This window comes from Lissotriton vulgaris, chromosome 11 (assembly GCF_964263255.1).
Source record: "Lissotriton vulgaris chromosome 11, aLisVul1.2, whole genome shotgun sequence".
NCBI classification, from domain to species: domain Eukaryota; kingdom Metazoa; phylum Chordata; class Amphibia; order Caudata; family Salamandridae; genus Lissotriton; species Lissotriton vulgaris.
The window spans coordinates 856,044,272-856,062,368 of NC_141699.1; the positions used below are offsets into that span (position 1 = coordinate 856,044,272).

At 47.1% G+C, this 18,097-nt stretch overlaps 1 protein-coding gene across 3 annotated transcripts in view; it reads left to right on the forward strand.

Moving 5' to 3' along the window:
* YEATS2 (YEATS domain containing 2) overlaps nucleotides 1–18,097 on the forward strand; it is a 1,498,478-nt gene that overhangs the window by 301,591 nt on the left and 1,178,790 nt on the right. For all 3 annotated transcript variants that reach the window (XM_086943990.1, XM_086943991.1, XM_086943992.1), the window contains exon 9: nucleotides 17,012–17,056. In XM_086943990.1, the coding sequence (XP_086800116.1) occupies nucleotides 17,012–17,056 (45 nt within the window). The remainder of the gene's footprint in view (nucleotides 1–17,011; nucleotides 17,057–18,097) is intronic.

Consider the following 18,097-nt stretch of genomic DNA (forward strand, 5'->3'; position numbering starts at 1 on the left):
AGTACAATTCTTAAGAAAAAGCACAGGGCCGGTTTGGAGTGCTACATAAAAACGCGGTCATTAAAAGGTTAAATCTTTCATCGTGCACTGTTATAAAGTGAGCCCTGAAAATTAAAATCAATGACGTGGGAAAAGAGGGGTGTGTGGTAATGTTGTAAAGCAATTAAGTTAAACCGAAATCCGCTGCCTCCGCTGCCGAGGTTTGTGTAAAGTGAGGGATTACGGGGGACGCGGGAGGCAAAATGTGAGCTGTACGGACACCGTCCCAGAGGCATCAAGTAATTCTGGAAGTCACTTCGGCGGGTGTCTAGACAGTCTGTGATAGTGGTGACTTGTAGCTGCCCGTGTTGAGTGAGGGGAGTTAAGGTGCTGAAGCACGTTGTGCACACAGTGCAGCACGTGTGCAGTAGGGGTGAGGTGACTGTAGAACTGAGGGTGATGACTTTGGTTGGGACTCCGGATTCGTCAGTGGTGATGTGAAATGAATTCTGTGACGAGGGTGTGGTTGCGCTGCGGTACGCTGATGAACGGGAGGTGTGTGGAAGGGCCCGTTGCCTATGACGGGTCCCAAGGGGTCCGTGCCTACTAATGGTCGAGCAGCCTCTGCAGAAGCAGGACCCAGGGGCTGCTTACCTTGGGGCTCAGGGGTGTCTCCTTGACAGCAGGGGCCTCGCGCACCGGAGTTTCCATAACACATGCGCACCGAGGCAGCCTTATCGCCGAGAGAAGGGAAGGGTCTGTTCACTGCGGGAAGCCTGGGTCCCGCCGACACCCCAGCAGGCAGTGGGGGATTGTCAACACCACGGTGGGCGGGCTGCACTGGCCCAGGCAGAGGGGGACCCTGTGATGGGTAAAGGTGCATGTAGCAGCGCCATGTCGCTGAGGGGCGTCAGTTGCTTTGGAGCACACAAGACCACAATTCCCAGAATGCACTGGTTTTTATGTAAGCCTAGGACTGGAAACAAGATGTCATGTCAACACCCACCAGAACCTCTACAGAAAACATTTAGCTGCCAAGTTCTAAACAGCAAGCCCGGCCGGGGAGACGCTATGCCCCCTCTGCTCGGCTCCTCGCTGTGGCTGAGATGCATTAACCATTAACCCCTCTTTGTCGCACTTGCGTTTTTGCTGACTTTAGTAGGGGCTGGGGCACTTTCGCGACTTATCGTGAGAGGTGGGTGGTCCCACTCATAACGATGCAGCTACGTTTTAAGGCGCTGCTAATGTAATCTGGAACACAAAAATGCTTATTTGTGATTCAGTGGCAACCCTTCGTGCTTTTAAAGGCCATGTGTACATTGAACCCCGCTCCCCCGCTTCACCCCACAAGGATTGGTATAGTCCACTTGCCATTCCCATGCCGCTCTGCGCCTGGAGCCCTCACCGGGCGGCGGTGTTGTTGTGTCTGGGGAAAGGGTCCGAGTGCGCTGTCCTGTGGTTTATTCTCAGCGTGGACAGGGAAGCCCCCTCCTGCGCTTGTTTTTGCTGTGGGAAAGCGAGTCTTCATTACCCCCTTGCCCAGGCGCCAATGCTTATTGTGTCCAGCCAGCCTCTTTCCGTGTTTTACTTCTTCACAGAACAGCAGTTTGTGGCCGCTTGATGCCACATCCGGGACCTTGCATCAGAATCCAGAGCTAGGCTTTAGAGCACCCGAGGCAGGCGCGGCACTGGAATCCCCAACACTTTACATCCTAAAGCTGCCAAGTTTTATTCAGTGACGTTCAACTACCAAATGCGGGATACTTTTCTGTGAGTAAAACCGAGCGACCATTAGCATGGAAAGATATATATATATATCAGAAAATGTACGCTTTTGAGCAATGAAAAGCTCCACCTTCCAGTTTTAGTAACTAATAGACACCGTTCTGCTTAAACAGGATCAAAGCAAGCTTCCCCCATGGCATGTTATTGACATACCATACATGCGTCATTGGTGAGCACAGCATACACATACACGCACCGTTCCACTCAAAAATCCCCAAACTTTTCACCGTGAGATTCCTTCGCAGTACCAGTGCATACTTTACTCACACGCTGCACAGACCGTAGCTGTGAAAGCTTCCCTGGCATGCGTCCTTCCAACACGTCACATGTGGTATGGGAAGAGAGACGGACGTGAAGGATGGAGGGGGTGGTAAACAAACTGCACCCATGTCCTGCGGTCATTGTTCTAGTTTTGCGTTGCCATCAGTTTCGCTTTTCATTCATCCTGGCACTCGGGTGAGTGGCATTGTGGTTTCACTCTAGCCTGTTTTGCCAAAAAGGGCACTCTGAGATCTTTTATAAGTTAGATGTCTTTGTCAGCAGATCTTGGGTTTTCTAGACGAAAGCATGCATTTCCAAAGGCCCCTCATACCAGTGTCCAGACTTGGAGATAAATAACTATCTGAATATTAGAAACCATGTTACATGTAAATAATGCACTAATTCCAAACATACTCAGTGTGTGTGTGCCGCTCCCCGCATTCTAACCAAGAGGTGCACTGAGTGAGTGTGAACATGTTGTAATGAGGCTGGTGCCGAATGCAGCGCACTGCTCCGAGCTCTGCCACAGGAGCCTTCACCTGTGTCAAAAATAGGAACACAAGTGATTCCTGTGTCTTTTACCCTGTGCATGGTTGTGTCTGACTGGGGCAGAAAATACGCCACCCCATTTGATGATCGCGGCAGTTTTTAACTTGTGAAGGGCAGCTGTGTGGATGTTTCGCAATGGATGGGAGACTGCATGCATGTGTACTCGCTGCGGGCAATGTTTGTGGGAAAAGTTGTCAAATTAACAGTAAAGCCAGGCTCGCCAGGCCATAAAAAAGGCCCACAAACAGCCAGCTCACACACTGACTTGTCGGACCAGTTCTTCTGGCACTGCCAGTTTGCCCTGTAGGTCAGCTGGACCCAGGCCCCAAGGATGCAAGCAAGTCTAACAGGAATGATTTGGCGACACCAATTCCGAGAACTTGCGCTACAGTCTACACATTTTTACAAGCGGAGCAATCTCTCCCTCATCCAGTGGTGGGTGTAATCAAGGTATTCAGCAGAACCCGCCTCTCTGTTCTTCAAGTAGATGTGCTTGAGTGTCATCAGACATTTGCAAGAGCATCTGATGTTGTTCTGATATTTGAGCCTGGGGTGGGTGTAGCCATTAAAGGGCAGAGGTGAGAGGGAAGGCACCTGTTGTACTCCCTGTGAAACTCTGAGAACATATTTCTGTTGATCTAATTCAAGATTTCTGGCTGCAGTTGAGGAGGAAGTGTTGAATCTACTCATAGGCCATACGTAGCTCCCCTCCCCAGACCTAAAGCCTCTTTAGCAGAATGGCGTGGCCTACTGCATAGGTTGCTGAGAATCCTTGAGATGGTGGCCTGGCATTAATGGCGGGTGGTTAGATGATAATGTACTTGCTAAAAAAGATTCAGTGCCTCTGTCTTGTCGGAAGCCCAACTGGAGGATTTGCAAAATTTGATTTCTTTTCACTCATTTTAGCAGCTGTGTGTTTTCTCTTCATGTACCCCTGTTAAGAATTGTGTCTGCCTATGCAGGCTGGAGATGAGTGAGGGGGGCACAAATTTAAGATTGATAGTGGCAGGGCATCAAAAGGAAATGCTGCTCAGGGTGCCAATTGTGTCAGACGTCTAGACTAAAAATATTGTGACTGCTTCATGCACGCTGAATCTGGGATGTGTGCCCGTCAGATCAATAGCAGCTCTGTCTGTTGCTAGTGTTACATTATCATATGTTCAGGGATTGGTCGTGGTGCCCAGATGGTGACCTTTGTTTGATAATGTCATTAAAAAACTCAACGTTCACTCACTGTTGGTGTCTTGTATTGCGGTATTATTGCGTTACTTATGTCTCTTAAGTGTGTGTTTGTGTGTGTATACATACACCGTATGTATTGTAATCTATGTGGTTTGATAGCTCAATCGGTCGCTCATTCAGCGCTGCATTTTAGCCCCGGTCATGGCGCTCGAGAGTGGACATTGCCGTTGATTGGCCGCCGCCCGTGGGATGCAGTGGTTCAGATGCGTTTCGGGCCCCAGAGGGGGGGGAGGGAGGGAGACCTTGTTTTGGAGTTGAGGTTTGCTTTGTTTTTTCTCGGATGCGGTGACAGAACTCCTCTTCTGTTTGCCATAGTCTCACGGTCATGATGACAAAGGTGACACGGCGCAGGGCTGGGCCTGCCAACCCGCCACACAATATAATCCGTTAGGGCCTTCAGAAAGATGTTCAATGTATTTTATTGTGACGAAAATCCAAGAACAGAAGTGAAATATTAACATATTGACATTTGTAATAAAGCTTGAAACATTTAGAGAACATATTTGATCCAGTTGTTGAATGGTTGCACAGATTGATGCTGTGGTGGCGCCGAGTGATGCTGTGGTAACGCATAGTGAGGTTGTGGTGCCCCTGAGTCATGCTGTGGTGGTGCTGAGTGATGCTGTGAATTGTTTCCCCTCGTTTTTGTATCCTTCTGCCCTCTGTCTGCCTGGTGTTTTGTGCCGTTCCTCCACCTGAACTGAGCCCTTTAAAATAAGGCCATGCTCCAAAAAGTACCGCAGCCCCCTGCCCTGAACAATAAAAAACTGCCCCCTACCTCCGTGAAGTACTCTGACTCTGCTCTCTACCCTCCCTTGGCGCCTAAAACTGTCCCCTGCCATGCACCCTACAACGCCTCGACTTACTAAACTGTCCCTTCTCTGTGTGCTTAGAGGCCGTAAAATGTAAGCCTAGGCACAAATGGATGGTTGGATTTGTGGGGTAAAGTTTTATTTAATGTGATTTTATGTAGCGCAAACTTTACCCGAAGGTGTCACAGCGCTTTACATAAGAACCAGTTGCCAAACCTAAGGACTTTGATTTACATGCGTTAAGTAAAAGATACAAACAGGAAAACAATTGAAATGTACTAGATGTAGTCACACAAAGAAGAGACTGTTGATTCTCGTTATATTTCTATATACATATGGAAGGGATATGAATAGATGTACTGCAAGAGTCACATAGGAATGTTAGAGTAGAAAGGTCTACTGCATATACTAGTGAATACAGTCATCTCTATATAGAGAAAAAATGAGTTATATTTAGAGGGGTCGGAGTGGGACGCAGTGGGTGGATGGATGCATGATGGATGGATGTATGCATGATGCATGGATGTATGGGTGGATGCATGGATGGGTTGTTGGTTGGATGGGTTGGTGAATTGCATAAATTGTTGAGGGATTGGCTGTATATATGCATCTACCCATCCACCCATCCATGCATCTATCCATACACCCATCCATACACCCATCCATGCATCTATCCATACACCCATCCATACACCCATCCATGCATGCACCCATGCATGCACCAACTCATCCATGCAACATTACAACAAGAGCCCGCAGCTCTCCTTCGTCTCTCCTCGCCCCCCCTTCCCTGAGCCCGCAACTCTCCTTTGTCTCTCCTCGCCCCCCTTCCCCGTGCCCTGCCCTGCTATTGTAAATGACAATGCCATTTATTTATGTTAAAAAAAAAAAAAATGTCAAGAGCAATGCCAATAGCTCTAACTTTAACAAAGGCAAAACCATTGCATTGTAAATGCTTGTTTCTGGATGCTATTGACAGTTGCCTCTGAAAAAGAAGACGACACAGGACCCCCCTCTAGGATTGAATTAAAGCTTTTACCCACCACTTTCCCATTCTCCAACCCTGTAAACATAGCTTAATTTCCTCTGCTGAAACCGGGCCGGGAGATCTATACTTTGAATTGAAGACATCTTCGGGATTGTGATTTTTTGTAAAAAACAACAAAACATTTTTTTTTTAAATCCAATTGGGATTCCTAGTATCATCTTGGTTATAAAATGCTCTATAATGACATAATATTATAGATAATAGGGTTGGACCCATGTAGTCAGTGGGACCTGGGTAATTAGTCGGTATATATAGAAGTGGTCCCTGACCAAACACGAAAAGTTTTAAAAGGTCACAGTGTTTAAATTAAATTAATCCAAAAGAAAAATCAGAGTGCAGGGTGTTTTTATTTTCACCGCACCGTTACAGTCAATCAATGATCCAAAAATTAATGGAAAATATTATACACAGTATATACAAGTTCAATGCGCCCACAAGGAAAAGGGAAAGAGTGCAAGGGAAGGGGTACACATTTCATGATAGTTATGCATCACTAATAAAAATTTCTCATGTGCATGAATCTACAGATCACCATCACAAAAAATCATAGATCCCCATATGTGGAGTCAAACAGTGTACAAACATCAAAGAACGTTTCAAATAGAAGCTCCTAATCAGCTGTATACATCAGGCTATCCTTAGGAGTTCAGGGTTGTAGAAGAAAGTCTACGTTTCGACCCAGAAAATGTAGGACAGTAGATCCTTACTATGCGGGTCTTCGTCAGGACGTGAAGGGAGGGAGGAAGGTAGGGTGGGGCTGTTTCCTGTTGAGAGATCAAAAGGCGGCCTGAAAAAACGTGGTCCTTGTCATAGCTGTAACATAATTGTAGCGATTGTTGTCCATATCTCTGCATTAAGGCATAGTTGGATCATGGGAATCAATCGTTTTAATCATATGTTATCTCCACCATTATTGCGGGGTAGCGTTATTTGATCCTAGAAGTCAGGTAATCACTTTGGCTTATCCTGAAAGAGTAGGATGGGTTGAGGAGCGTGCGAGTCAGCGTCCTACTCCGGCAAACTAGAACCATGTCGCAATAACGGAGGAGATAACATATGATTAAAACGATTGATTCCCATGATCCAACTATGCCTTAATGCAGAGATATGGACAACAATCGCTACAATTATGTTACAGCTATGACAAGGACCACGTTTTTTCAGGCCGCCTTTTGATCTCTCAACAGGAAACAGCCCCACCCTACCTTCCTCCCTCCCTTCACGTCCTGACGAAGACCCGCATAGTAAGGATCTACTGTCCTACATTTTCTGGGTCGAAACGTAGACTTTCTTCTACAACCCTGAACTCCTAAGGATAGCCTGATGTATACAGCTGATTAGGAGCTTCTATTTGAAACGTTCTTTGATGTTTGTACACTGTTTGACCCCACATATGGGGATCTATGATTTTTTGTGATGGTGATCTGTAGATTCATGCACATGAGAAATTTTGATTAGTGATGCATAACTATCATGAAATGTGTACCCCTTCCCTTGCACTCTTTCCCTTTTCCTTGTGGGCGCTTTGAACTTGTATATACTGTGTATAATATTTTCCATTAATTTTTGGATCATTGATTGACTGTAACGGTGCAGTGAAAATAAAAACACCCTGCACTATAATGACATAAAACACTCTGTATAAGATGAGGCTCAGCTACAAGCTGTTTAGTTATTGGCTCCTCAATAATTGTCCAGAAGTTAGCATTAGTTTTAACAGACCTTGCTAGCAGTCTACCAGCATGTTCACTCTCCTCCTAAAAGTTCTGATTGATATTCTGTTGCCTGAGCAATTCTTCTCCCACGTAAGACTTTAAGCTTTTGCTTTGCTAGGTTCAGCGCCTGAGGTGGGCTCAGAGATCTAAGATCCTAGCTGAGTTTAGAGCAGAAGGTGCACGCTTTGAAATTATAAAATGCGGAAACCAAGTTCTTTCTTTTTCTAACTGTCATAGCTGAACATGCTATTGCCTGTCCTCTCAATGCTGCGTTAGAGGCAACATCCCAAACAATATGAAGACGGGCAGAGTCCAAATTAATTTTGAAAAAAGTCAATCAAAACCCCTGTGTTGGTGCCACCCAATCAAGCTCTGATAATACCACTATTAAAACTCCACCTTTTTCGATGGCAGTAACGCCGTTCCCTCTCAAAATCAAGAGAGATCACTGTGTGGTTAGAAAACCTATTCGTGATAATTCAAGAATTCAATCCTCCTAAAAACTGGGATCCCAAAAGAAAATCTCACTATGTCTAGCCCTGTAACAAGTAAATTGTCTTAGTAGCGGGGATTGGAATTGCCACTGATCTATAAGACCAAAATCAGCCTTAAAAGTGGCAATAAAACTTGCCATTTTGGGCTTAGTTTGCCTTATGGTCTTCCCTAAGGGACCCAGTTTTGGGTCTTGGAGGAAGTTAACATCCCCACTCATAATATTAGAGCCTTTGAATTGCACTGCAAAGGAATACAAATGTTTCAAGGCCTGGTCTGTGATTGGGCCATAGTAGTTCACAAAATTGGTTTCGCCAGTACCCACCAGGGCCCAGACCCGAAGGCATCTTCCTAAAGGGTCCTTAACAGAGTTAGTAATCTCTCATCTGATGAGCTGTCAACAAAGATAGCCATCCCCCTAGAAGCAACATTTAGGAAAGCAAACTGTAGCTGTAATATCCAATTGGGTAGTAAAAGCCTAGACTTGTTGGTTTTCAGATGAGTCTCTTGAGGAAATATGACATTTAGGGAAAATATGGCTAATCAGCAGCTCATGGCAGCGTCGAATTTGTACTTATTTGCCTCATTATTATTACAGGACACAACCCTGATTATCCACATAACTGTTTCTGTCCTAGATGATAACCCTGTTAAAATGAAACATTAGACAAAGCCAACAAGATACTACCATTTTCTCATTTAAACCACCCACTTGCCACCAACACTCAACCTCTCACCATGTCCACCCCCTCTTTCCTTCTACTTTGCACATCCCTGCCTCAAAGCTTCCTCCAATTTGGTGCCTGCCCCCACCTCAGGGAAGATTACCCTTCAACTAAAGGTGCCATGGAATTGCATCCACCCAGTCACCACGTTGGGTGGACAAGAAACAGCAAAACATCAAAAAACAAAAAACCTGTACCGGAAGCAACTGTTTAAGTTGTACAGATAGATAAGAAAAGATAATCAAATTAAAAATTCTATCAGAAATAAGATAAGAAAAAAAGAAACACATTTTATCAATCAGTTAACAATATACATGACATAGCCCCCTCATAAGAAAATATGTTCAAAACACCTCCTGACTTATTTCCCTAACCAGTCTGTTAGTTCTATAGACTATTTAGAAAGATCTGAGCAGTTTCAGCTGAGTTAAAGATATGGATAGCCCTTATGAAGTATTCTCAGTTTAGTCTGCTGAAGCAAAGTAGTCTGGACCCCAGCTGCTTCAAAGGAATTAAGCATGCTCTGAAAATCCTTTCTTCTTTTAGCTGCTGTAATAGTCATGTCTTTAAATACCTTAAACAAACATTTTTCTGGGGAACCAAATGATTTCTGCTGGATTTTCTTCCTTAATCTGAGAAGTTAACCAACACTGTCCGTGGATTCTTAGCAGGGGCATTTAACATTTTTGGGCAGGTATTCGATGAGCCCTCTTATCAGTGAAGTCCGCAGTTGATTGAGCAAGATGTACTTTAGTATACAGTGTTCCATAGAAGGGATCATACATCAATCCTTTTCAGGTTTCTCTGGAATGCCAGTAAACCTGAGGTTTCAATGCATGGAGTCATTTTCTAACTCTTCTTGTTTATCTTCTAGTGCTCTTTTTTTATTTACCCAGCTCACTTAAGTGGTCCCATTTCGATCCTCCAAATCAGAAACCCTGTGTTCCAGTTCTTCTTTCCTGTCAGTAGTACTGGACAGTTTCTGATCAAACCACTTAGCTAACTGACTCTCGTGATATGCCAAAGCCTGCCCTTGAGAGGTTTTAATAGCCTGAACTCTGACAGAATAGTTCTCAATAATGATTAAAGTGTAGGATCTAAAGAACGGGCTGCCACTGCAGCTGGCAATGATGTTGCTAGTCGGTTGCCTAAAATTACCAAGGGGACTGGGCCTGGGTCTGGCCATGGGATACCATGCCTAAATTAATGGCCTTCATGGCTGAGTTGTCTTGAGACATTGTAGAATACAAACTTGAAATAATAGCAGGGGCAGGCTTTGAGGATTCCCGAGCAGCACTAACAGTGTTAACAAGTTGATCCACACACTTAGGTTGAGTGAACATAGGGCCCTGCAGTCCTTATCTGCATTGTCCTGAGACATAGGAAGAGTCAGAGCATCAGTGCGGTGGTATATGCTTAGAGCTACCTTACTCGATGAGAGCCATGGGTCAGCCGCTTCTGCGCCGAGCCACTGAGGGTCTATTTGTAGCCCTTTAATAATAGCAGATTTAGACAAGATGGATCAAATAAGTTTGACTCGACCTGATGTAGCAGAGATGCATTTGAGGTTTCTAGAATCTGAAGCAGTCTTGCCTTTCCGCTTGGAGTTCCTTAATCTGTAGTGCTTCGTTTGAACAGGAGTGGTGTTTACAGAGGAGCCCACAAACTTCCTTGTATCCTTCTGTGCAACAGTTTATTGCTTAACAAATACATTTCTTAAGCACCTCCCTACGACCTCCCTCCTATCTACTTGAAAGCAATGAAGTGGAAGCTACAAGAATGAAATGAGAAAAATTCCAAAATATACCCTTGAAAAAAGTTCCTGCTGCGTCCAGGGTTTGAAGCAGCAAGCATTAAATACCTGAAGAAGCAATGCAACATGGCATCCTCCTGGTCACCTTCTGTGGTAAATCCCAGCGCCCTCTTGGATTATTCACCATATTCTGGTTTCTTTTGTGTCCCACTGTTTTCAGTCAGGAAATCTGTGTGTGTGCTTTTGTTTTCATCTTTGTGAAATTTGGAATCCTTTTCAAATGTACTGTGACTTGCAATTATCATTGAAACGGTCATATAAATTAATTTTACTGTTCAGGGGGATGTAGGGGCTTTAGGCAAGAATCGAAATTTGCCTAGCTTAGTAACGGTAAGTTTCAATTCTATTAAGGACACGGAGGCGAGGATTATGCTTTTTCCCTACTTCGCTGTTTATTAACAAAACATACAGCAGCCAAAAAGCAACAACGTAAGCCCTATACCTCAAAAACAAAGGTTATAGAGGTTACCACATTACTGTAAAACATTCAGAAAACTACAAATCCCATGGAATGCAGCAGAACAGTCCACAACACAGTCCTTCATTAGTGTCCATGGCATCTAGATAGGACGCCCCTCCTATGACCACTTCCTCTTTCTTCACGCGAGTCACGCCTCAGTATCACTGGTCCTGCTTTGCACCATCGTTTCCTAGCAAAAAACATACCACAGCATCAGTTGTTTGAAAAGTCAAACATTCTAGATCAGGCAATTATGAACACCAGTATCAGAACAACAAGTCTCATAATAAATCACTGGAAAACCTGCGTACTTACTGCATTACGGGAGGGATCGCCTCCACCGGTGGCAGGGAGGGATAATCCTCGCCTCCGTGTCCTTAATAGAATTGAAACTTACCGTTACTAAGCTAGGCAAATTTCGATTCTATGTCAGGACCAGAGGCTTCAGATTATGCTAGTTTAAAGCTTACTTACCACCTAATGAGAAATATCCACCACTGGTTTGAAATAAAACGGCTTAAATGTGGAGTCCGAGGACCAGTCTGCCGCCCGCATCAGGTCCTCCAGACGGGCACCCAAAGAGAAAGCCTTAGAAGCCATGGCCCCTCTTGCTGAGTGGGCTCCAAACTGCTTCGTGTCGATACCTGCTTCCTGCATGATCCACCGAACCCATCTGGCGATGGTGGGTGATGAGACAGCCTTGTGTGGCTTCCGCAGTGCAATCAACAGCTGTTGTTCGCCCGGAGGACGAAGCTCTAGGGTTAAATCCTCATACGCCTTCAAGCATTGTACCACACAGAGTTTGGGGACGTCCACGAAACACGGATAAGAAATCGTCCTTGACGCACACTTAGTGCGACGTCCCAACGTGAAGACTACCCCATCAGGGGAAAAAACCCTCGCCGAGATATCCAAGGCGCGTACATCGGACACCCGCCTGCATGAGACCAGACACAAGAGCATTGCCAATTTCGTCGATAGCTCTTTCAAAGAGAGGTACTTGTTCGCCTGCCAAGACAAAAAAAGTTTCAAGACAAGGTTGACGTCCCAGAGAACTGAGTAACGCGGTTCTGACGGCAAGGAGAGGCAAATCCCTTTCAAGAGCCTACAAACAAAGGGGTGCTCCCCTATCGGTGCACCTGCCACCGGATTATGGCCTGCCGAAATCGCAGACTGCATAGCGTTGACAGTGCGGTAGGCCAGTCTGGTCGAAGCCGATTCTGCCAAAAAAATTCAAAACTGGCACGACGCCTGCGACCAGGGGATCCAGGTCCCTTCGAAGACACCATCGAGACCATTTATTCCAGGTGGAGCGATAACACTTTGCCGTGCTACCTGCCCAGGCCTTTGAGAGGAAACTCTCAGCAGGTCTCGAAAGGCCTGGGAGCGACCAGCGTCGCCTGAAAGCCTCCATGCCATGAGGCGAAGAGAGCTCTGCATGATCAGATGATGGGGATTCCCGCCTGTGTTGAGAAGAAGCAGCGGAAACCGGGGGAGTAGGATTGGAGAATCCCAAGAAAGTTCCAGAAGAACCGGAAACCAAACTTGAGATCTCAACCAGGGAGTCACCATAACCACATCCGCTTGCTGGCGGCGAAGATGGGCAGCCGCCCTTAGAATCATTAAAAACTGAGGGAAGGCGTATGATTTCTCCCGACTCCAATCCTGGAGAAAGGCATCCGTGGCCTCCGCGAGAGGGTCCGGCCTCCAGCTGAAGAAGCGCGGGAGCTGGCGATCCAGACGGGATGCGAAGAGGTCCACTGAAAACGGGCCCCACTGCATGGCCAGCCACTTGAAAACCTGCAAGTCCAGTTTCCACTGACTGGAATCCCGCAAGTGCCGGGAGTGCCAATCCGCTATCTGGTTCTGTTGACCCGGCAAGTACTCCGCTGTAACTGAGATATGGTGTGTTAGGCAGTAATCCCAAAAATCCTTCGCCAGGTCCGCCAGGGCCTTGAAACGAGGGCCGCCCAGATGGTTGACGTAACGGACTGCAGAGATGTTGTCCATCCAAAGCAGGACGCAGGAGCGAACCGAATCTTTGGTCCAACAGCGTACCGCGAAGGACCCCGCCAACAGCTCTAAGCAGTTGATATGCAGTTCCTGCTCTTCGGACGACCAAGCGCCGCCTGTGGAGAAATCTCCACAACGGGCGCCCCAACCAGCTCTGCTGGCGTCTGACTCTATCACCAAGTCCGGAACCGGCCCAAAGATCGCCCGGCTGTTCCAAGCTTTCATATGGGTTAGCCACCAGGCCATTTCGTCCTTCACCTCGACTGATAGGGGAACCAATTGATCGTACGTTAACCCCCGACGGAGATGATGCGCCTTGAGGCGCTGAAGGGCCCGGTAGTGGAGGGGACCCGGGAAGATTGCCAGGGTGGTAGGACTGCTTTTCTCATCCATACAGGCAATCTGCCGGAGCGATGTGTGGGATATCAAGATTGTCTGACGCAGAATATGGCAAATCTTCCCCATTTTCCTGGAAGGAAGGCTCAGGGTGCACTGCACAGAGTCCACGGTAAAACCGAGGAACACTAGTGTCTGAGAAGGGGAGAGAACTGACTTCACGTCGTTTACCACGAATCCCAACCCCTGAAGCAAGGATACTGTCTGTCGAAGTTGAAGGCTCAACCTCTCGGGGCACTGCGCCATCAACATGATGTCGTCTAAATAGACAATCATCCGAACTCCCTGGCTCCGCAAAAGTTTCACAGCCAGATGGAGTAGCTTTGTAAAGCACCAAGGTGCCGATGAAAGACCGAATGGAAGGGCGGTAAACTCGAAAACCTGACCCATCCACTGGAATTGAAGAAAACAACGATGCAGGGGTGTATGGGGACCACCAAATATGCATCCTTGAGGTTCAGACGGACCATCGAGTCGTTCGGGAGAAGCACATCCCGCAAAAGATGGATACCCTCCATCTTGAAATGCAGGTAAACCAACCAACCGTTGAATTCCTTGAGGTTGATTATCGGACGTTTTCCTCCATCTGCTTTGTCCACCAGAAACAAGTTGCTCAAAAACCCGGCAGGGTGCCGTGTCGAACGACAGATGGCCCCTTTGCGTAACAGGTCTGCGACCTCTTCGTCGACCAGTCGCTCATCTGCCTGAGAGAAAACGATAGGGTGTGGAGGTCTGTCTTCATATGGCCGATCGTAAAACTCTATGAGAAATCCGTGGACAGTCTGTAAGACCCAAGTGTCCGACGTGATTGCGGCCCAGGCCTCTGGAAACAGGGCTAACCTCCCCCCAATGCGGACACTGTTCGGCGATATAACACTCTGTTTGAATTGTTTCCACCGGCATTCTTGAACCCACCGCGCCCTCGGAAGCGCTGTCCTCTGGTGGGATAGAAGGTGTTGTAGTTCGCTGAGGCATTAAATTGCCCTCGTCCGGAGCCTTGATTTCTGTTGGTAGATTGCTGACCACCGCGGCCGGTCGTGCGGCCCCCACCGCGACCGGCCCCCCTGGAGAAACGTTGCTGGAAAACCTTTTTAATACTTGTCTGTGCCCTATCCAGGGACGTAAAGGTAGAGACCAACTTCCCTAACTCCTTTATGAAGGGGTCCCCAAAGAGGCCCCCCTGGGCCACCGCCCCGCCTCCGAGGAGGCCAGGTCTCCCAGTTTCGGGTCCAGTTTAATGAGGAGAGACCTCCGGCGCTTGGTGGAAAGGGCGCAATTGGCGTTCCCCAGAAAAACTACCACTCTCTGTGCCCAGTGGGACAGGACCTCAGGGGAAATGGCCGCACCTGACACTTTCGCTTCCTCCGCCATGCCCAGGATCTTTGTTATGGGACCTATGGCATCCAGGAGCTTGTCCTGACAGGAGCACCAGGAACGATCAATCCCCTTGCGAGGATCTTTAACGAACTTCGCCAAAAAAGTGGCCATCTTAGGGTCTAACTCAGGGATAAGGGCCACCTTGCCCTCCAACGTGGGCCTAGGGCACTCCCCTCGCAGGCAACTTCTTGCTTCCTTTTCGAGGGGCTTGCGGAGGCGTCCTGTGACGAACTTCGCCACCTTCTCCCCCGGGGTCCAGGCAGCCGACCGCGGATGCATTATTTCATCCGGGTCTAACATGCCTGAACCATCCTGGGGTAGTTCGGTGGCAGAGCCCGAAGGCCGCCAAGAACGCACAGACCCCTCCTCATCATCAGTGTCCGCCGGGGAAAAACCACCAGGGGACGAGGGTACAGTCCCTATGGACCCCGAAGGGCCCGGGGCCCTTCCGGGTGGAGACTCAGGGGTAGATGCGGTCGCCTTGGCTAGAAATGCGTCACACAGTCGCTCAAAGGCGTCCCTTGTCTACACCCTGCGGCGCACCAGAAACCCTTTCCTTACACACCTTTTTTAGGGGCCGGGGGATTACCCCCCACCGGGGTCTGCAGAGAGCCAGAGCCCCCCAAATGGGCCTGAGTCACCCTTTCGCACTCCTGGATAATGCGTGCAGAGAGACTTTCCTCCATAGGGCCTACTATCTCTGTCACGCAGCGGTATATTGAGCTATCCACCGCCGAATAAAACTCCTCATCATTTAAGTATTGATGAGACTCCTCCTCTTCATAATACTCGTCCTGGTCCATAATCACTGTTATACAGCCCAACCCAAGCACCTCTTAAGAGGAGAAGAGGTGGGGGGGGGGGAGTTACAGGAGCAGGACCACAGGCAGTAGCCTGAGCAAATACAGGGGACAGTGCTACGCTGCCAAAATTTTGGGGCCCGGTAGCACCGGGAATCGCAGGGGTCACCCAACCCACAGCGCGCAGACCCTCAATAAGACCGGGTCACTGCTACCTCCCTGCGCGCTTCACAGCTTATTTCATTGCAGGAAATCAAGGTGCTCAAAGAAGAAACGCCCGTAGGCGGCAACGCGGTAAAACCGCTTTACAGACCCCCAGCGGGGCGTAAAACAAACAAATGGTGGCAATACAGACTCAAAAGACCTGAGCGTCACGGTGAGGCAGCGGGGCAGGCTCCGTCTGCTCGTTCACCTCAGCGCGGTCTCCTTGAGGAGAAAAGCCACGCTGAGGCGAACAAGACACACTGGCTCCCCCAAGCGGCTGGAGGAGACCGCGAAACACAGGGAAGTCGCGTGAGGAGCAGCAAGTGCTCACTCGACTGAAAGGGGCTCTTAAAAGAAGAAGAACAAAGCCACAACACAAGCGCACAAGCGAAAAAGAAACACCACCCTCAAACTACCCCACAATGAAAACCGTGAGGAGAGAGGCAAGAAAACCACTTAACTGGCTGCGAAGCAGCGAAGAAAGAGGAGTGGTCATAGGAGGGACGTCCTATCTAGATGCCATGGACACTAATGAAGGACTGTGTTGTGGACTGTTCTGCTGCATTTTATGGGATTTGTAGTTTTCTGAAAGTTTTACAGTAATGTAACCTCTATAACCTTTGTTTTTGAGGTATAGGGCTTACGTTGTTGCTTTTTGGCTGCTGTATGTTTTGTTAATAAACAGCGAAGAAGGGAAAAAGCATAATCTGAAGCCTCCGGTCCTGACATAGAATCGGAGGCTGCATACGGAACAGTTGCTTTTCAGGTGTTTAGCTTTTGGTTGACAGTAAATGCCAGTTGATAAGCATGAAGAAGGTGTCCTCTGTTAATAATTTTTCCAGGGTCAATTTTACTATTAGGCTTCAAAGTGGCAGAGCCAAAAAAAGAGGTTGGTAACTGGATGGAAAAAAGATACAGCCAAACGTATGTCTCACAAATTAATGCTTTGAAAATGACTTGAGACCTGCATAAATATATTGTGGGATTTTTCCTGTAATATTCCTGGGATGTTTTTTATGATGTGAGGGTTCCTGGACTTTTTTCATAGGCTTAAAGTTTTCCTGAGATTTTACTTATGTTTAGGTATTGCCAGGGCATTATCTTATGGTGGAAATGTTTGTAATAGTCCTGTTTTTTTCCTCTGCTGGATATTCTTATACGAGGAATGTTTACCCGTGCATTATTTTGTCAAATTATTAACAGAGTTACTTTCATTGAGTAAACAAATTCTTGCAAACGTTTTCATGTGATATGATGTTGGGAGTTGGGTGCGTGTTTAACAGTTTTTTTGTACTAGGCACATTCTTTAATTGGCTATTTTATTTGACTTTCCTAAACAGTTGGACCGGACCTACACTGGATTGCAGACACTAGGAGCTGAAACGGTATGCTTCTGTCTTGTGCTATCTGTTTGCACTGTTATGATTCCAGCACAGGAAATTGATGAGTTGATGTAGTTGGGATGTTCCCTTGGCGGCTGAAGTGAGTGGCGTTGAGAGTGGGTGCTAATCCTCCTACTTTAACACATTGACCCCTTCCTCACAAGTCAGAACACCAGTTTACAAGTAAATGAGTGGCTGCTTAAAATCTGTTCATGTATATTAAAGTCTGTTTATGATGTTATATGTGTTTAATTGGGACATTGGTAGATGTAATATTTTCGCTGTAGAACTGCACATTTCTGAGCTCAGGCTCTTCTAAAAACTGGCAGATTTGAAAAATAAAGCTTGTTTTCCCACGTATCAAACAGGTTGAAGCAGCTGCCCCATAACTGTTCAATGGGGTAAGGGTAGCATTATGAATAGAGCACTCGGTTATCCACCCCGTCTGCTACTAGATCTATACCCCCTCTCTTCCGAGCAAGTCCCTGAAAGAATTAATCAAACTGATGCGGATCTCCAATGTGTACGGTACTATGGTCGGTGACAACCGAAGACTTCTAGTGTAGCTGGCGTGAGCTATCGCCAGCAGCTTATTTGACTGCCTAGGGAGTTTACCTTTTGGCATCAACAACTCCTGGATCATTCAACAAGCATGGTCCGGTGAGGGTATTTCCAGCTCTTCTAAGTGGTAGCACGCTAAACATCAAGATGGCCACCGCAGCTGCGCCGACCAAATAATAATGTCCAAAATTAGGGACACCTAGACCCCCTTTATCACCTGGCAGCTGAGACTTGCGTAGCACTACGCGCCTTATGCCCTTATTCCAAACAAAATTTCCAAACATGCTGTGGAGAGTGCAACATGTGGATTAGGAATATGGACTGGGAGATAATGAAAATAATAAAGAAGACGAGGAAGCATCATCATCTTGGATACCGATACCAGGCCCTGCACTGTAAGTGGGAGTGGGGTCTAACGTGCAAGGTGTGGACAAAGGGAAGCAATGGCCTGCGTGAAGTTGCCAATTAAGTCCTGTATACTGT